Source organism: Bos indicus x Bos taurus, chromosome 28, assembly GCF_003369695.1.
Source record: "Bos indicus x Bos taurus breed Angus x Brahman F1 hybrid chromosome 28, Bos_hybrid_MaternalHap_v2.0, whole genome shotgun sequence".
Taxonomy (NCBI): Eukaryota; Metazoa; Chordata; class Mammalia; order Artiodactyla; family Bovidae; genus Bos; species Bos indicus x Bos taurus.
The window spans coordinates 30,836,698-30,856,721 of NC_040103.1; the positions used below are offsets into that span (position 1 = coordinate 30,836,698).

General features: G+C 52.5%; 1 protein-coding gene across 11 annotated transcripts; it reads right to left on the reverse strand.

The window, feature by feature from the left end:
• Positions 1-6,349: 6,349 nt before the first annotated feature.
• LOC113885463 (dual specificity protein phosphatase 13) lies at positions 6,350-19,373 on the reverse strand. 11 transcript variants are annotated; one of them, XM_027530809.1, is made up of 9 exons: positions 19,165-19,373; positions 18,157-18,374; positions 16,614-16,666; positions 14,194-14,289; positions 13,006-13,100; positions 10,253-10,342; positions 9,100-9,273; positions 7,458-7,678; positions 6,350-6,818 (listed from the first exon to the last, which is right to left on the reverse strand). In XM_027530809.1, the coding sequence occupies exons 1-9, from the start codon at positions 19,371-19,373 to the stop codon at positions 6,616-6,618; spliced, it is 1,359 nt and encodes a 452-aa protein (XP_027386610.1). In that variant the 3' UTR covers positions 6,350-6,615. The 11 variants fall into 11 exon arrangements, 10 of the variants coding, with proteins under 10 accessions (XP_027386610.1, XP_027386607.1, XP_027386613.1 ...); XM_027530806.1 differs by having other exon boundaries at positions 14,095-14,289; XM_027530812.1 differs by having other exon boundaries at positions 14,095-14,289; positions 16,614-16,821.
• Between the last annotated feature and the right edge of the window lie 651 nt (positions 19,374-20,024).

The following is a 20,024-nucleotide window of genomic DNA, read 5'->3' on the forward strand; positions in this document are numbered from 1 at the left end:
TAGTCCTGCCTGCAAGTTCAACAGTCAAGTGAAGATGTGCCTCGCTAGCACCCTTGTGATCCTGGGGAAATTAACCTGCCCTCAGTTCTTTATACACACGTGTATTTTCTCATGTCTGCTTAACGTGCAACCCTCTGCCGTAGTTGCTTCCAGAATCAGGAGGCTCTAGCAGTCAACAGCACTAAGCTAGATCCCTGGGAGGCTTGAAAACTAGTCTGATGGAGTCCTAGTTATGGGTCCCAGGAACCCCAGTGTGGCTCTAGAGGGTGTAGGAGACAGAGTCATACCTGCCCAGGGCTGTAAAAGGGTAAGTGTTTCAAGGGATGGGCTGATGGAAGGCTCTGAAGTAGGGGCTGGGATGCAGGAAATCTCAGAGGAGGGGAGATTCTAGCAACTCCCCAGGAGAGAGGGCCAGGTTAACCAGACATCAGCGAGCTCAAGGAACATGGATAAAGAGATTAGTGCAGAAACCTGAGGGCATAACCTGAGAAGAACTGAGTGATCTGAGAAGAACTGAGTGATCTGGGGAAAGGGACAACACTGGTAGCCCATTCCTCCTGCCTGCCAGGGACGGGGGAGCAGGGCAGCTAGCGGTAGGGTGGGGTATTTCCCTTTGAGTTTTCTTCAAACCAGGTTTCCCTGAGGCCCCAGGACTACAGAGTTCATACTGTAGCTGCCCTGGGGAGGAAGTGGAGGAAGCAGGTGTCAAGGCCAGGCTGTGAACCAGAAGCCAGCAGACCCACAGGGGCCTCCTGGGGGCCAGGAAGTCAGCAGGAGTGCGTTTGCCTGGAAGTTAGGTAGCTGTAGCTTAGAACAGAGCTTGAGAGAGGAGGGGGATGTTCTATTCCTGGCAGCCTCCCCACTTTGTCCACCCCAAAGCCTTTACCAACAGCATTCCCCCGGGCCTCTAACCATCCTCTGCTCTCCAGTGGGGCTCTTGGCAGAGAGAAGCCAGGGCTTCACTGTCATCTGTCCTCCCTGTACTGTGACGCTGCCTTCATGCACCCAGCACCTGGGTGGATTGATGTGACTGCTCTGTCCTTTTTCCATTCACCCGTTCCTCCGGAGGCTGATTTAGCGCTTAACAGCTGGGATTTCTGGTCAGACTGGCTCTGCTGCTGTTGACCTGTTGACGAGTAAGAAACTACCCCAAGCATTTGTGGCTTGAGAGCATTTTGTTTTATCTCATGATTTTGCGGGTCCTTAATTCAGGCAGGGTCAAGTGGACTGTTCTTCTGTTCCACGTGGCACTGACACCTATTCCAAATGGTATCCAGTTGGCAAGTGTGCTGATCTGAAGGGTCCAAGAGGAGGTCACTGTAAGGTCTGGGGTCTCGGCTGGAAGGCTGGACTCAGCAGGGCCGGTCAACCAGTTCCCCTATACATGGCTGCTCCAGCCTCATGGCCTTGGGGGAGTCAGACGTCTTGTGGGGTAGCTTGGGGCTCCCAAAGAGAGTGTTCCTAGAGCTCCGGGCAGAAGTTTGTGAGGCACCTTACGACCCAGCCTTAGAAGTCCCAGAACATACCACTTCTGCCCCAAATTCCATTGGCAAGCAAGTCACTAAAGACCAACGCAGAACGAAGGCTCAGAAAGTGTTTAAGAAAATAGCTTGCTGACTGAGTTTGTAGTATGATTCTACCACTGCTAGCTAAGTGACCTTGAGAAAGTTTGCTTAAACTCTCTTTGAACCTCAGTTTTCACATCTGTAATATGGGAATATTAAAAATAGTATCTACTGCTATGGCTTATAAGAATTAACTGATTATATATATCTCACAGGGGGCTTCCCTGGTGGTTCAGATGGTAAAGCATCTGCCTGCAATGCAGGAGACCCGGGTTCGATTCCTGGGTTGGGAAGGTCCCCTGGAGAAGGAAATGGCAATCCACTCCAGCACCCTTGCCTAGAAAATCCCATGGACGGAGGAGCCTGATAGGCTACAGTCCATGGGGTCACAAAGAGTCGGACACGACTGAGCGACTTCACCGTATCTCATATCAGTGCCTGCTCTGGGAACGCCTACTCATGATCACCAGTATCTGCAGTTTCCTTTTGTTCTTGGGCACCCTGCTAGACCACGTTTCCCAGCCGCTTCTGCACCCAGGTGTGACGTGACTGGGTTCTGGCCCTGGGAACTAGAGGGGAAGTGATCTACATCCTCCCTTCTTGCTGCCGCTTCCACCCATCAACTTGTGTTCTGAGAGATAAACTTTGTTGGTCAGAGCCACAAGCCTGCTTAATGCTCAGGTTAAGCTGCTCAAAGTTAGCTGCTATCTGTCTTAACCTCTCTGCATTGATGTTCTTGTCTGTAAAATGGGGTGATAATTGGACTTACCTCATAGGGTTGTGAGGATTAAATGAAATGTATAGTTGACCTTTGAACAAGGGGGTTAGGGCCACAGACCCTCCCACAGAGTTGAAAATTCATGTATATAACTTATTACAGTTGGCTCTCCTAATACACAGTTCCTCTGTTTCCATGGTTCCTCCAGATCTGTATCACTGATTTACATTGGTGGATTCAACCAACCATATATCGTGTGGTACTAAAGTATTTACTCTTGGAAACAACCTGTCTATAAATGGACTTAAGCAGTTCAAACCTGTGTTCCTCAAGAGTCCGTTGTATAGTTTGACTGACGGGCCTAGCTTCCCTTTGATCATAGTTATTTCATCTAAACCCTATAAACTGGTCATGATTACCTTTTTTCTTGATGCAAGATAAGCCATAATCAAGCCTCTTGAAGGTTTTCAAAAGATAACATGAATTTGCAGTATTTTAGGCCTAAAACAAATAATGGGCTTCCCTAATAGTCCAGTTGGTAACGAATCTGCCTGCAGTGCAGGATACCCCGGTTTGACTCCTGGGTTGGGAAGATCTGCTGGAGAAGGGATAGGCTATCCACTCGAGTGTTTTGGCCTTTCCTTATGGCTCAGCTGGTAAAGAATCCGCCTGCAATGTGTTCGATTCCTGGGTTGGGAAGATCCCCTGGAGAAGGGAAAGGCTACCCACTCCAATATTCTGGCCTAAAGAATTCCATGGACTGAGTGACTTTCACTTTTTTCAAAGCAAATAATAACAGCATCATTTAAATACAGAATATTTCCTAAAACCCATTTGCTGGTGGGTTTTAAATATAGAGAATCGGTTGTTTCTCATTTTAAAAGTTTAGTCAATTTATATTTTTTAACTAGGAAATAGTTTAAAAATACCAAAAAAAGGAAAACCAGATATCTGTACTCCCACAACTCAATATTGTCAAATTTTAACATTTTGCCATATTTAATTTCTGTTTTTTTCCTAAAGAAATAAAACATGATGATGAAACTGAAAAAAAAAGATAGGTAATGTATCTAATATACTCAGCATAGTACCTGGCATACACAAAGCATTCAGTACTTGTCAACAAATTGTAAAAACTTTTTATTTCTTAGCTACCCTTCAAGCAGCTTCCTCTAATGTTAACTTCTTATATAACCACAGTCCAAGTTCATGGTCTTAACAACACCTCACTTCTTTCACGAGCCTGCTCCATAGAACAGGAGGAGCAGATGCTTTATCACAGACTTTCTGGGCCAAGTGTGGCAGCAGGAAGGCTTCCTGGTGGAGCTGCCAATCTGGAGCTCAACCTCTGTTTCCTCGGGTGCTCTGGGGCATGTTTTTCTTTCCCTGCCTTCTTCACCCCATATGCCCAGAATCTGAGTCCAACCCTTAGAGCCCCAAGAAGGTAACCTGCAGAAACAAACGCCCCAGGCCCAGGCTACGGCTCTGTTCCAGATTCAAGGTACTCCACCCAGCCAGCAAGGGCCAGCTGCCCACAGTTATAGACCCGGATGTTGATTTAGAGACTAGTTTCTGGAGCCACTATTTTGGATCCTGCTGACCATGCACGAGCAGGAAATAGCAACAAGGGCTGAGCTGTCAGGCAGAGCAAGGGGATCCAAGGGAATTGGGGGTGGGCAGGCTGGGCTATGGGGCAAGGATTAGCTTTGTCTGCTCTGGAGAATTATAGGCCTCACTAACCCAAGGGAAAAGCCGAGAGGTTCTCCATCCTGCCTGGTTGGGCGCAGACTTCTGCTGGGACATGTGTTTACCTTTTGGAAGAGGCCCAGAGAGCACCTGAGGCAGCCAGCTGGGACTAGGAACCACTGCTGCGGGGAGGAGAACGGGAGCTGCTGGGCAGCACCTGTCCTTCGCGGCTAGAACCCAGAGATCCTGGATCCGGCAGGCAACATCCAGCCTCATTTTAGCTTCTCTGAGCCTAAGTTTGTTCATCTGTAAAATGGGGATATTAAGTCTCTATGACCCAGAGAGGGTGGTACATGTTTGTACGGTTCATAAATTGCAGGAGTGAGTGGGTCCTAAAACACATCCTGTGCTCGGCTCCCTGAGTTGAGCACCATGACTTGGAAATAGGTCTACTGGTTTGTTCAGAGGTGACTCTCTTTTTTGATTTGCAACAAAGGAAAAGGACTTGCCCTCTGAAAATAGAGCAGATGGCAGCGAAGGATACAGACTCCTTAAGCCCCCAGGAGAGGGTCGGGCTGTCCCCAGAAAGCCTTGGCAGGGGAGCAAAGAGAGATGTCATGGGTGGCCCAAGGAGACAAGATGAGCTGGGAAGAGGGTGTCAGGGTGACCAAATGGTGAGATGCCGTGGCAGGTGGGGCTGGGAGGAGAGGAGGTCCCCTATGGAGGCAGGCCCAGTCCTGGGGCCAGGTGGGGAGCCACTCCCCCTGGTGGCCCCCGTAGAGAGGGCACAGTAACACAGAACCCTCCCTGAAGGTAGGGTTACAGCCAGAGAGGGTGGGAGTCTTGGGGTCCTTGAGCCCAGAGAAAGCCTGCTGAGAGGCTGCCAGCTGGAAAAGAATGACAGAGTTCCGGGCACTTACAATTCAGATGACGGGTGATACACAAGGGGTAGATGGACATTTTGGTAGCTTGAGAGAGAACACTTCACTGAGGTTTGCAGGGTCCAGGGGGCTCCCCAGAAGTGACATCTAAACTGAGACATCTCAAAGAGACCCCAGTGAAAACGTGTGAGGATGTGCTTTCAGGCGGTGTAACCTGAAGCATGTATAAAGCACCAAGAGGTAAGAGAGTGGAACATTTCTGGAAAGTGCAGGTGGATTTAGCATTTCTTAATTACACAGCATGTATGGGAACAGAATTAGAGAAATGTCTGGAGACGTGAGAAATTCTCAGAAAATGAAGAATCTTTATACTTTGTCAAGTTGTCTGTCTTTGAGGGGCTGTAAGTGTTAGAGTGATCTGATCAGATTTTCATTTTAGTAAGATGTCCGGGGCCTGCGTGGAGATTGGGAGGGGCAAGGCTAGAGGCAGAGAGACCGTCGGGCTGAGCAGGAAGCCAGGTGAGAGGTGAGGTGGCTTGAATTTGGGTAGTCGGCAAAGATGAAGCTAAATGAGCAGATCCGAGCTCGCTTGAGGAGATAGAGTTGGTAGGCCAACTGGAAGAAAGGCAGGAGTCCAGGGTGACACCCACCATTGGCTTGGGCGATAATGTCCATCAGAACCCTTCACTAAAGTGGGAACTAGGAAGAGGAATGGGTCCAGGTGGGAGGTGATGAAAAGTTCAGTTTGAAATTCAAGTGCAGTATTCAAATGAAGGTGGCCAGTAGTATACTGAGGTTTTTGAGCTCAGAAAAGAAAACTGGGCCACCACGGGGGTCTGAGAGTCATCCACCTAGAGATGTGAACTGAGGCTGTGGGAGCAAGAGGACCTCCCCCTCCCCCAAGGAGTGAAAACACAGAGGGAGAGAAGATGCAGAGGCCAGAACTCTCAAAGAGACCTTGCCATTCAGCAGGGGTCAGCTGGAGGAGGCAAGGGCTCCATAGGAACCGGCAGAGAGGTCAAAGGAAGGCCAGCCCATCTAGTCCTCATAAACACCTCACGTACAGTGAGGAATTGGGGGCTTTTTGCACTGTTTTATTTTATTAGGGCACAAGAAGAAACGCAAAGCCAGTGTTGCGCTATCATAACCATCCTTCACCAAGAATTTTGGCATGTCTCCTACCCTCTTGTTTAATGCTTCTGTTAGGCTTCTGTGATTTCAGTCAGTGCTTTTGAAAGCAGACTGAAGATGAAAAGCCTGACTGGATTCAGGAGATACCAGCATGTGTGTGCACAGCACGTTTTGACAGTCGGTTTTGATACAGGGCAGGCATGTGAAGGATGGTGATGCCTCAAACTTTGGTCTTTATTCAGACAGTGGACTCAGACTCTGTCTCTAGACTGCCATCATAGGTTGTCTAGCCTTCTGGAACCTCCTGACCATCCTAGGAGTGAGCCACTGCCCCACAAACCACCAGAAGATGAACCTTCACCAGCAGATGAACTCACCAGAAGATGAAGTCTTTATTATGATGAACCTTTTATTATAGAGACAGACTGAACTCTCTTTTGCATAAAGAATCTTTGGATTGGGTCAGGGAAAATCCACCTGCTAAAGGTCATCACCAGCTCTCCCTGCCTCTGCCTCAGCTAAGCCCCCACTTGCTATTTACATCTCAAGGTCACCGGAAACAAGGCCCCCAGGTGCAGGCTGGTTAGGTGGGCCGTGCCGGCCAGAGGGTCAGGATTCCAGGCTGCCCACCAGGTCAGAGCCGCCCTGTCTCCCGCCCCAGTCGGTTGTCCAGGACCTGGAGCTGCCGGAGGAAGCCCGAGTTGGGGCAGATATCGCGGTGGGCCTGCACTGTCTGGATGGCCTCCACCAGCGTCATGTTCTCGCAGATCATGAGGAAGGCCAGGACAACTGTGGCAGAGCGGCTCACCCCCATGGCACAGTGTACCAGCACGCGGCCTGTGGGGAGACCCAGCCGGGCATCAGGCACCCATCCCCGAGGGAGTAGGAGATGCTTCTGCCCAGCTGTCACAGCATCCCTTACTGCTCAGGCCCGAAAAGAAAGGGACTCGCTCGAGGTCATATAGCATGTTAGTGGCAGGGCTAAGGGTAGCAGCTGGAATCCCCTTCTCCTGCTCCAGGGTGCTTCCTTTGCCACAGGCATCGTTTGCAACTCTAGCATGGTGAGGGTCAGTACTCCTGGAGTCCCCTGGGTTTGCATCAGATTTCGCGGGTGTCCACCCACCTCCCTGTCCTCCATCCTTCCCTCTCCCCTGCCCCTGCAGCTCCACACCAAGGCCTCAGCATAGAGGAACCCACTCCAGAGCCCTTGCTAGGTCTTGGACCTTCTGCCAACACCTGGCCTCTTACTGAGGGATATGGTTACCCTGATGACCACACTGGACCTTAGTTATATCTATGATTGTTAGTCTCAAGGGTGAGGTTCCCCCCAAAGGGACTGCTCACTAAATGCTAGTAGTGAGCCCCCTGGGGTGGGAGGGTTGCTAAAGGATCCCACCATCCACGTATTGGAAAAGTAGATAACCCCAGATCCCGCCTGCACCCCTCTCCATTCCCATTCTTTCCCCAGCAGCTGACCTTGGGGAACACTGAGGGCACTTCGGATGTATCGAGCAACGGGCAGAAAGTAGACACTGAGGTCAAAGAAGGGGTTGTCATCAGCCTCGATGCCATAGTACTCCAAGGGCATTCCGCGGTAGAACTTGGCACCTGTGTCCACCTGAAACTTGCCTGCGGCAACATTCACAACATGTGTGATGCCCAGCTGGGTCAACTTTTTCTTGTCCCGGGCTGCGTACCTGGAGGGACACAGGAGGAGGTGGGGTAGAGCTCACTGAGTCTGCCCTGGCTGTGCTGGAATTCACCCCTTGGCCTCCTCTGCTGACCTCTTCCAAGGGTAGAACCTGGAATCAGTGAACTGGTCTGATTCAGAAATGAAGGGGCTCCATTTCACTCAGGCCAACTTTTCTGGAGGGCAGTTCAGCCACATGCATTAGAAGCCTCAAAAACGCGCACTTGCCCCAGCCTCCTAGGAACTTAAAGAATTCCAAATGTGCTCACAGACAAATGTAAACTGTATCTAGTGACATTTAAGATAGAGAAAATTGGGGGGCAGGGAGAATCACTAAATAGCCTGTAAGAGGAGACTATTGATACAGCTGAATGAAATACCGCACACCCACTAAAATGTGGCAGATAGATGCAGGGGAGCAAGAAAAGGTGTTGGTACTATCCTGAGAACCTATGAAAAGAACAGGATAACAAAATAGAATGTCGCTTAAAAGTGCATTTAAAGTATGTTGTGTGGTTCCATTTAAAAAGTTTCCTATATAAAGCAGATTACAAAATGAGATTATAAAATGATACCATTTTTGTAAAAAAAAGAACTGTGAAAAAGCATTTATGTATGTATGTGTGTATGCATTTTTTTTTTAAGTCAAGGATTTTATAACTGGTTATCTGTGCATGTAGGGGAGATACATATTTGTCATATTGTTAATAAGATATTGATCTATATTTTCTAAATATTAAAGAAAACTTATAACATCCACATATATTCATCCATATGTTCTAGATTTTAAGACAACTTTTAGGGAAAATGACTCATATTGCACACTGTGTCTATATATATATCCTAGAGAAACATGTGTGGTTCCCAGGGTACATGTACTAGAATGCTTTTAGAATTTCTGTTTATAATAGCCCCAAAGTGGAAACAATTCAAACAGAGTGGATAAACTGTGGTATTTACATGCAAATGAATAATATATAGCAATGAACTGTATGCTACACATACTGCTGGCATCTCCCAATTTTGAGCAGACGACGCCAGGTACAAAATACCCAACATGCCTCGATTCCTATCACTTTAAAAGCTGGGCAAAACTAACACAAGTGGTGAAACTGTAAAGAAAAGCAAGGAAATAACTATTTCAGTACTCAGTGGTTATCTACAGGGGAAAAGGTTATGCCGAGAAGGGTTCAGTGGAGGCTTCCGGGGCACAAGTAATGTCTTATTTCTTGACCTGGGGTCTGAAACTGAGGCTTTGTGCACTTTCTTGGATATGTTCTAGTTCCCCAAAGTAGTAACAGTGTAAAAGGAAATAAATATGTGAAAAGAGATGGTCGGAGGCAAAGAGGGTGCCAACTCTGCTCCTCACAGGCTCCGGGCAAGGGTCCCCTTCTGCTCCCCCCAGCCCCCACCATGGCTCGTACTTACGCGTCTCCCAGGAAGAGGTTGGGCCAGACTTCATTGATGTGGTTCAACATGGCAGCCCGACGGACCCACAGTAAGCGCTGCAGCGAGGCCAGCGTGGGTGGCTGGTAGGGGGACACCCGGACTGACCCATGGATCTTGGGCCTCCGGAGGTCCTGCTTCTGCAGCGAGTCCATCCTAGAACAGAGTGGACACTGCAGTGGCAAGGGGCAGGCTCCCCACAGGTGGGTCCAGCTGACATGGAGGCCCAGGCATGTGCATTGCCCAGGTGCCACTGGGATGCTTCAGAAGGGCCTCAGTTATCTCAGATGAGGTTATTAACCAGCTTGACTGGGGCTGAGGCCTAGACCCTTTCCACAGGAAATCAGGAGCCAACCCCTTGTCATCGCTGTGGAGCCAGGAAGCCCTCTCCCCTACCCTCTCCAGAGGCCCCTGGTGTTGGAAACTTTGTTCAAGGGCCCCTCAAAGCTCCCTGTCGGAGAAGGCAATGGCACCCCACTCCAGTACTCTTGCCTGGAGAATCCCAGGGACGGGGGAGCCTGGTGGGCTGCCGTCTATGGGGTTGCACAGAGTCAGACACAACTGAAGTGACTTAGCAGCAATCCAGTGCAGACCCCACCCCTTATGTCTCTGGTTACTTGGGAGTTTGTAAGGATGAGAACTCCAGATGGCTGTGGCCCACAGAAGGCACTTAGACCCCGACAACCGGGCAGCTCATCTCAAGCCCCGTTTTTCTGCTGCTTACAGGGCTGGTCCTCAGGCTCCCATCCCTTCCCACCTTCAGGTGCTTGAAGGTCAGAGCCCAGCTCTGGAGTTAAGGAGCCTGGGCTATGAACTGACCCTTGTTGGCACTTCCCTGCTGAATGCACTGATGCCTCTTGGGCGCTGGGGCCTCATTCATGGAAAGTCCCTATTTTACATAGGAGGAAGCTGAAGGTCAGAGAGAATAATTGGTTAAGTGATGCTCAAAGTTGTATGGTCGCTAAGGAACAAGGCTAGGGTTTCAGTCCCATTCTTATGCCTTCAGGTCCACCCCCAGCCTTCGCATTACCCACTTTGAGGACTCCAGAGTGGTTGCTAACCCATCTTTCTCTACAGGGGAGCCTGCTGTAGCTGTTCCATGTCTGCCTATAGGCCCTGGGATTTTCCTCCTTACCCCTGTGACTCAGGCCAGTGCTGCAGGTCAGGCCTCACCGCGGTGGGGTGGCTCGTATCAGGAGTCAGCTGGCTGAGGGAATCCGAGACCCTGCAGAGCTGGGATGTCAGTGGCACCAGAACCTGGGCCTGGTGCTGGGCTGGGAAGGAGTGCCTCTCTTGGCTAACTGGCCCTGGCCCCTTCAACCAGTAACTAGGGAAGGTACAAACTGGGAAGAACTTCTTTGTTCTGTGGTTGGCGGTGCCAGGACCAGGAAGAGAAATGGGCACCCAGGAGGCCACTGGCTTGGCCAGGCTCACCCAGCGGGCAGTGGGAGGGCAGGGCGGAAGCGAAGACCCGGCTTTCCCTTTCATCCCACTGTGACCTCTCAGGGCAGGCAGAGTGGCCTGCCACCTACCTACGGCATGGTCTGGGGCCAGGAGTGGGGGAGTGGGTGCAGGGACAGGACCCAGCACGTGAGCAGAACGAGGCAGGGGCAGGTTCCGCCTGGAACACAAACGCTGTGAAGCGGCTAGAATTCCAGGTCCTCCCCTTGGAACCGGTGGGGGTGGGGCCTGAGAGCAGACGCAGGCCCCTGCGGACTGAAGTGCAGTCCTTCCACACCTCCGGATCCCTCTCTGCTTGGTGTCTCTTTGGGGTTAAAGGCTCTTGGCCCTGGGAGATGGGAGGCTACGTGAAGTGGTAGGAAACGAACTTTAGAAAGCGTGCAGAGAGCCTAACCACAGCTCATTCTGAGGTCAAGAGCAAGTCTTAGCTCCTGTCTGGGACATGAGTTCTCTTTCTTATCTTAAAGATACTGGCCTTGCCTGCTTTAAGAAGTATCTGGAAGGTCTGATCTGAGAATGAGAGAGGAGTGGCTGGGTTTGCAGAAACTACAGGGAAGAGCAAAGTGTATATTGTTGGCGTGCGGAGAGGTCGACAGCCACATGGGTCTGGAGCTACCAGCTGGGGCCGCAGGAGTCCCAGGTGGGGTGAGATGGGGCTTTGGGAAGCCTTGCGGGCGCAGCTGCAGGCCTCTGAGCTTGGTGTGGGGTAAGGCCGCCACCCAGTGTCCAGTGGGTGTCTTGCAGCTCAGCTGTGCCTGGGACCGGCAAACTCCTGCTGAGACAGAATTTGTCCCTGATCCTCCTGGAGGCTCCTGGGAGATGGAGGAGCCAGCAGAGGGGTCGGGGATGAGAGCTGCTAGGCCACAGCCCAGCCTCAGCCTCCTCAGGGTCTAGGCCCAGGTCTGGAGAAGGGGGCCTTTTCCTTGAACATAGGAGTACTCGTTGTTAGGCCTCACCTTGGACCTCACACCCAATGCTCATGGATATACCCGCTACGTGTCTGCTCTATCCTGCGAGGGCCCAGCCCCCACCCAGCGACTCATCCGTAGAGCTCTGGGCACACCCACAGAAGGGAAGTTGGTGGCTGCAGCAGGCCCTGGTTTCTGCCATCCCCAGATCTAGACTGAGAGTCCTGCCTGACCCCTCCTCCTGCATCTTCTTGGCCACAGCTGGGTGAAACCTGGGCCCGATGTCCAGACAAGATCGGGTGCGTCCAGGGTGACGTGGCTGTAGACATGGGCCCCACGTCCAGCAAGGATAGGCTCTGCACCCCGCTCCCTCCGATGCCCCTTCTGCCTCCTTCCTGAGTCTCCCCCTAAGCTGAGCAGCTGCCCCTGTGGGCGGTGCTCTTCCCGCTCTTGAGTTGCTGCTGTTTACAAGTTCAGACACCTGTTTTCTGCCTTTGTGCCCCTCCTCCCCTCTATGTTGCTGTCGCCGGTGCCTCTGTCTCCACCCCCTCACAGGAGCTCATGCTTCCACACAGCCCCCCAGCACACCACCTGACATGCCACAGCCTCAGACCAAGGCTCAGGCCTCTGCAGGGCAGGGGAGCAGCTGTCTGCCATCCACCCCCTCCCGGTCTTCCCTCCTGCTCATTCTCTCCTCCCCCTCCAGGCAGACCACATGGGACTGTGGCCACAGGAGAAGTGGGGCCAGAGAGCTCAGGGCAGGACAAGTGAAAAGTCTGGCGAAGGAAGCCTTGGGGAGGGTGGCAGGCAGGCGGCCAGTGGGGAGCTGCCTGTGACCCTGCGCCCTGCATGCTGGCCTTGGAGGAGGGCAGACCTGGGCCAAGTTCTCGGGTCTGGAGCTGGGATCTGAGTGGCCTTCTCAGCCAGTTTTCTCAGTGGAGCTGCTGTGAGAATGCCATGAGACAAGGAAGTGTTAAGGGCACCTCCCCCAGTGTCCACCTCCTGGTAGATGCCGAATAAATGGTGCATCTTACTCTTATTATCATCACTCTTACCCTTTGAAGCCTCAGTCATATCCCATGGGACAGTGAGGCTTGGTCTCTCTTTGTGTTCCTTAATTTGTCTTTCTCTATCCAGTAATGGTTATTGTATTTACCACTAACTAAGGATATGCTTTGTATCAGACAGAGCTAAAGGCTTAAATTTTTCTCACTGAATTCTCACAGCACCCTTATGAGGCAGATAACATTTACTATCCCCATTTTTACAGATGAGGAAACTAAGGCTCAGAAAGATTAAGCTCTATGCCCAAGGTCACACAGCCAGTAAGCACAGGAGCCAGGATTCAAGCCCAGGTTGATCTGATTACTAGGCTTCATCTGTGCCTCTATCTCCGACCCAATCTCTCCGCTAATCCAGTGCAGCTGCCTCTCCCACCCCCGACATGCACAGGCACAGGTGTCCTGGCCCTCTTTACCCAGCATGCTCTGCAGCCCCCAGAGTAGGGGCACTTACCCACCTGTGGGGGTATTTGGCCCAGGCTGTGGTCTTCTCTGACGGGCACTTTTTGCTCCCAGCTTTCAGACGCCTGTCTCTGCACACTTGATGCTGTTTCTATTTTTTGATTGGAGTTTAATTATAAAGCATGATGTGCTGCTCCCCTCCTCTGGCCTCCCCCTGCCACTCCCCACTCCCCCACGGGTCTCCTGGCACGGTCATTGCCAAGCCCAGCCAGGCACCTGGCCCCGCTGGGAGCAGAGGCAGTCTAGCAAGGGGGTCTGCCTGTGGCGTGTGTGGATGTGGTCATGGATTGTGGGGCAGGAGTTAGGGAGATGGAATAAGCCTATTGGGAAGGTTCTTTGGTCTTCATGGGGAGCACGTGGAGTATGGGCAGCAAGTTAAAGCGAGAAGGCGTCTCCAAGGGGGAGAGCGGGGAAGAGAACAGCCAAATCATGTCCCAGCTGGCAGCGCTGACACCAGAACCCAGGCCCAGGGGCCCCTCGCTGGGAGCCAAAGGTTATAGGACTGGCCCCAGACTAAGATCCAGATCAGGCTGAGGGAAATATGGGCAGAAAAACAGACAAAGATCTAAGTGGCATTCAGAGCAGGTCTTTGGAACAGGCCCGGCCTACAGTCAGAAACCGTGCGTCTGGAAACCAGCCTGTTCTCTGTGAACCCCTTCCCTCCCCCAGAAGACACTCCTGGAGCAGACCTCACCATCCCTTTAAAGTCCCTTCCAAGGCTGACAGCTCAGTTAGACACCTTGGGTTTGGGTCTGTTAAGAATTCTCACTCTTCAGAGACCCTCCTCATATACCCATGCTTCAGTATTCTTCTCCACTCACACCCCCAGATGACCGCAACACAGATGATTACCTGCAGCCACGCCTCCTCTGGGTCTCTGAAGCCCGAGCTCCAGCAAGCTGGGCTCAGCCCTTACTGTGGCTACCTGAGCCCTGGCGAGGGCTGATGGAGGCAGCTGTGGCCACAGGCTATCAGGAGCACTTAGAACCGCCCCTCCACTCCCATGTCCCCCCACTCCTAGGGGAACTTAAAGCCCCTGGGAGAGGAGTCCTCAGGGCCTGGCTGAGAGGGCAGCCCCTTCCCACCTGTGAGAACTGGAGGCCATGGCTGAGAGGGAGTGCAGGCAGCAGGAGGAAGTGGATGGAGTTGCAGGCTCTAGGGCGGGCCCCGCACTGGGCTCTTACCATCTTCTGGGTATCCACGTGGGCCACAACCTCCAGCAGCACCAGCAGGGCCAGGGCAAAGTGGCAGAGCCCCATAGCAGGGAGTAAGGCCCAGCTCTGGAGGAGAAATGAACTCCATGTTACAGGCAGGTAAACCGAGGCTCAGGTTGGCCGGGACTCACCAGGGCAGGGACAAGAGTTGCCAGCTAAACCTGCTTCTGCCTTGAGCCCCTGTGTAAGATCAAGTGGGTTATGGGTGCCAAAAGAGATAAAGAGGCAAGTTTGAGGCCCAAGGCTCTTGAAGAGAGATGACCTGTCCCCAAAGCCCCCTCACTGCTGAGTCTTCAGCCCTAGGACTACTGTGTACAGTCACACAGGTTGCTCACTGCACAACTCTTGGGGACCCCAGCTTCACAGACTATTTTGTGGATGTAGCCCCAGGAATTGTGCAAGGCTATAGCCCAAGTGACTCCCCCAAAGCCAGCTGCCTGAAAAGAAGAATGCAGAGGTCTGAGGTCAGAGGATTTAAGGCCCCAGGCTGAGGAAGTGGGGTGACTGCGCATGATCAGAGATGTGCTGTTGTCCCAGTTCCCACAACCTGCCTAAAATGAGCAAGATGGGAAGATGCTCTTCCCATCCCCCTCTCGGCTGCCACACCTGCAGAACCCACACAACAGTTTCCCACCCAGCTTTGCCTTAGGCCTAATCCCAACCCCAGCTATAACCCCTATTTTCTTTCCTGGCATTCACCCTCGAACTAACCGAGACCTCCTTCCTGCCCCAATTCCCAACCCCAAGATGCTCATCCTCCTAACAGCACATGGGAAAGGGTTGATATTGCTCACGTGCTCCCCATGCATAGGCTGGTTATGCATTCGGAGACAAAAGCAGCTCTTATCCGTGGTGGGCAGGGGGGAGATTTGTTCATGTCCCAGGGAGGCTCTGGCAGGAGGAGAAAGCTGCTACTCTCCTAACTCCCAGAAGAGCCCAGGACAGTGTCCCACTTCCAGCTGGCAGCCCTTCTGATCCACTGGGTGGTGGGGCACAGCCAAAGTCAGGGTTGAGGAGAGATGAAGGAAGGAACAGTATGGGTAGCAGGAGCTGGAGTTGGGATAGGGGAAGTGGAGAGCATTTCTGGAGGCTTAACCTTCCCTCAGATGGCCCTCAGTGGGGATGGAATATAAGGAAGATGAGCTGTTGGAGCCAGACAGGAACAGCCCCAACATGGGCATGGTGGGAGAAGAAGGGCAGTGGGCATTCTGCAGCTGCCTCACAATCTGGGGGCCCCACAGCCTCTCCATCCCCAGGAAGAGACACCCCTGCCTCCTCTCAGTTGAGCAGGAAGAAAACACAGAGCTGATGCCAAAGAAATTACAGCAGCACCTTGGCAACCATCTGTGGGCTGGGAGCCTGAGATGCACCATTGCTGCTGCGTAGGGAGAGCCAAGCTCCTTCTACTGGGCAGCTGGGGAGACTGGGGCCTCTAGCAGGAGGGAGGTGGCTTGGGCAGAGGACATACAGAGATACAGGGGATTTGTCCCTTTTCTGCAGCCTAAGGCCTGAGGGCTTTTGCTCCAGATGCACTGAACACGCAACAGGAGGAGGCAGAAGGTAAATGGATAGACTTCAGGAAGGCTTTATGTCCTCTGGGGTCCCCAGAATCAGAGAGGGAGGGAGGTTAGGGAGGGTCCTTCTGCAGATCTGAGATCACACTGGGTGGGGTATGAAGGTAGAGAGCTGGGTGCTGAGTCCAAGGCAAAGAACTGAAGGGCGTGACGACAGGAGAACTTTGTATCAAGCAGGGCTTGTGTGAGGAGGTTGTGGCCAGCGGCAGGAGCACGTTCTCTTTCTCCATTGTGGGAATGGATGCGCGGGGCTGACATGATTAACTAAACCTGGAGCAACAGCTGCAGCCACACGTTTCACCAAGGACTGGGATCCAGACCTGAGGGGAGGGCGTGCAGGGGTGTGGGAAGGGCCAGACAGCCCTCAGGTACAGGACCAGCTGTGCTCCTATCTTGGTGGGGTTCAGGTGAACCCCACAGGCTTTTGGCCAAGGAGGTAGGGCAGGTCAGCACCAGGACCAGTTTGGAAGGCCTCACCTCTTCCATTTTATGCTTCCCACCCCTTTCTTTCCCAGCCTTTCCATCTTCTCTGGCTCTGGAGAATCTGTGGGTGGGCTGGGAGTAGGGGGAGGGACTGGCGATCAAGCTGCCTGAGCCAGGCCTAGGATGGGAATGGGCCAAGCCCCTTTCAACCCTCTCTTCCAGCCCCACTCAACCCTGAAACACAACCTCTGAACTGCTCTCATTCACGTCCTCTGCCAGGCCTCACCCAACCCCTTATTCTAGTTGCACCCTTGCCCTCTGCCCAGCCCTCACCTAACCTGTCACTTGTCACTGCACCCAGCCTTGGCCCCTCACACCCTGCCCAACCCTCACCTGGCCCCTCAGCTCCGGCCTGCACCCCGCAGCTGCTGGTCCAGCCGGCAGAGCTGGTGAAGGAAACCTCTGTTGGGGAAGACCCATCGGCGCTCCCTCACGGTGATCACCGCCTGGCGCAGGGAGAGCTGCTGGCGCAGCATGAGGTAGGCCAGGACCAGTGTGGCGGAGCGGCTCACCCCGACCACGCAGTGCACCAGGACCTTGGCTGAGGAAGACATCCTGCTGAAAGACCCTTTCCCACCAGCCAGCCCACCCAGTGGCTGAGGTGGGGACCCAAGTTCCTTCCCTTGCTCTGCTTTGGGTGTATTCTGTGACCCTCTGCAAATCACTCAACATGTCTGGGCCTCCATTTCCCAATCTGTCAAGTGGGTATATCAGCACCTCTTATGCCTACCCTTGGGATGGGGTACACACACCCCAACACGGCTTCTAGGACTCTCTGTGGGCTGGCCCTGCTGACCTTGCAGCTTCACTGCAGGCTGTCTCACCCCAGCTCTCAGCTCTGGAAACACTGGGTAACTTGCAGTCCCTTGAAGCTGTCGCGGTCCCTGGCCTCCAGCCTTCCCACATGCTCTTTCAACTACTTGTAAAAGTCTTTCCCTTCTCTCAGTCTGACTAACATCTACTACTCATTTGTCAGGATTCCACTGAGATACGGCTTCCTGACTACTCATGGTATCACTTGGATCACAAAGCAGCTCATCCTTTTTGCATGGGGCCCAATGAATACTGTTGTAGAGGGAATTCCCCCCAACTTCCTGATCCTCTGAATCCAGGACCCTGTCCTGTGCTCCCATCGCTCTTCACTTTTACTCACTCACCTGAGTAGTGCTCAGATGTAATACTTAACATTTTGAATGTCTTTCCACCAGGGACCCTGCTTTGCTTAAGGCAAGTATCTAGTGTCCCCTTATCTAGCTCCATGCCTGTCACAGAGAAGATAATAAATAGTTGATGAATGAATGGGTGAAGAAAAATGAAGGTCAGGATGCTTTGGATTGAAAAGTGCTATGAGCCACAGTCTTGTCTTTCCCATGACTCAGATGAGAAACCGAGGTATAGAGAGGAACACTGGCTCATCCGGGGTCGTGTAGCAAGGGGCACAGCTCTCACCCAGGATGAACACGAGGCAGCTTCCCCAGGCTCCTTTGTTGCAACCCAGGTATTAGAAGACTTTTTTTTCCATTTGAAAGTACTTTGGGGCAGAAACCAGACATCTAGATACCAGATGGCAATCTCCCAAGGCTGAGAGATGCAGAGAAAGAACTGTTTTATTGTTTGGGAGACCTGGCTTCCAGCCCCAGGGCTGCTCCTAACTTGGGGCATGACCTTGTACTTCAAAAGGCCTTCAAAAGGCCTCCCTTTCCCTGTCTGTGGAGCAATGCTACTGGATAAAGTGCTGGGACACTGAGCAGAGGATTTTAAAAACATGATGACTTTTTACAAACTAGGGATGGGAGGGCACTGATGTTAAAGGGGAAACTGGACATCCCCCCATGACTGAGCTGGGTAGAGCATGGGTTCAGATGCCAGGTCCTACCCCCAGGCGTGCTAAGGGCACGGTGGATGAAGTCAGCTGCAGAGGAGAAGTAGACACTGATGTCGAACTCAGGAAGGTCGTGGGCTGGCACCCCCAGGTAGCTCACACTGCTGCCATAGAAGTCAGGGCTGCCCTGACAGTAGAGGCCCCCGTGGGCGGCATTCAGCACGTGGGTAATGCCCAGCTTCCATAGCTCAAAGCGGTTATTTGCTGTGGCCCTAGGGAGGGGAGGAAGGGAAGCCATAAGGTCTGGGAAGGAGGCGTTGTCTGGTCCCCTGCTTCAGAGCGATGAATCCATTAGGGTCCAGAAGGAGCCAGAGGAACTTGTGGGGTTCACGGCTCACAGCCTCACCCAGGAGCTTTCTAGTAGGGGAGCTGGTAGTACAGGGATGTAGCTTTAGCCTCTCTTTGCTTCCTGAGGCAATCCACCCCTGCCATGGCCAAGACAGGAAGGAAAGGATTGCTTCAGCCCTAGGACCCAGCTGCACCTCCATTCTTGCCCCATGCCCGGCCCTGCACATCGGCTCTTCCTGGCCACTACCTCATACCTGCTTCTAATCTGCAAATATTTAAAGGTGACACCTTCCTTGATTCACGTCCAGTCAGCCTTCCTCACCCAGTCTGTGGCCAGAGGAGGAAGGCTGGAACCGGAAAGGGGAGCTCTCTGCCCACCCCATCTCTCACCCCAAATCACCACGATTCCCGGTCCTTTGCCCCACCCCATCCCCAAGACCCACCAGTTCTTCCTGATGTGCCAGAAGACTCTGGGAACCTTTGGGAGCTCCCTTCTTTCAGGCAGGCAAAAGTCCCTGCTCCCCCTGGTGGCTGCACCTGATCACTGCACTGTTCCTAGCACGAAGGGGTCCTGGAGAAAGTCCCTGGCTTGGGAAACTCAGAGCAGAACCAGTTGCCCTTTCTTTCACCCCAACACCCCATCTCTGGTAAAGATCCCAAGAACTGTCTCTCCTTGTCCTCACCCCCACGTCCCTTCAGCCAACTACCACTCACGCATCTCCTATGTAAAGGTTGGGCCAAACTTCATCCACGTGGCTGGAAGAAACCTTCCCTGCCCTCAGGAGCTCCTCCAGTTCCAGGACGCTGGGGCAAGGCGTGGCTTCGGCATCTCCCCTCAGCTGTGGGAGCGAGGCTTCCGCCATGGGCCAGCCCACCCACCCCTCTGTCTCTGTGGTCACTCCTCTCTGCCTCTCCAGTGTCATTCCTCCTTCCTAGAGACTGGCAGGGACAGGTGAGACAGCAGCAAGTGACTCAGCAAATTACAGGGGCCTCCAGAGAAAACAGGACGTTTTCCTCCCCAAGTCACCTCCTAGCCTAAAACTGCCTGACAATAGAGAATCAGATATGTCTCTGCAAGTCACTTTACCTCTCAGCCTCAGTTTCTTCATCTCTCAAGTAAGAATTATAAGGATTAGCTGAAACAAAAGATACTCTGAGTCCAACACATAGTAGATGTTAATAGATTTAGAGTTCTGTATAAGGCTATTTGGTTCTGAGGACTGCATTAAGGTAGAGATCCAGGTGCAGGAGGTGGTTGGCTCCAAGGATGCATGATGGGAAAAGTTCTTCAGGTCTGGGTGGGTCACATACTAAGTGGAAACTGTATGACTGTTGGATGAGCTTCTGGATTATGGGACTCAGGGGAAGTTTCTTGAGGTACAGAGTCTGAGAAATGTGGAGAGGAGGCCTGGAGGACCTCATCTAAAGGGTGCCCACAGGGTTTGTGGGGGAAAGTTTGAACAATAGTTCTGTTATGAAGATGGCTGATTTCTCAAAAGAGAAGGCTAAAATGTGTGCCAGAGAGGCAGAAGGGAGAGTTGAATGTTTCCCTCGACCTTCTGAAGAGCCAAAGA

Coding starts and splice junctions, on each gene's coding strand:
- LOC113885463 (XM_027530806.1), bottom strand. CDS start 19,373: ATGACACTGGAGAGGCAGAGAGGAGTGACCACAGAGACAGAGGGGTGG. Junction 7,679..9,099: donor AACCTCTTCCTGGGAGACGC/GTAAGTACGAGC, acceptor GTGTCCCTCCAG/GTACGCAGCCCGGGACAAGA. Junction 6,819..7,457: donor TGCCCTCAGTGTTCCCCAAG/GTCAGCTGCTGG, acceptor GTCTCCCCACAG/GCCGCGTGCTGGTACACTGT.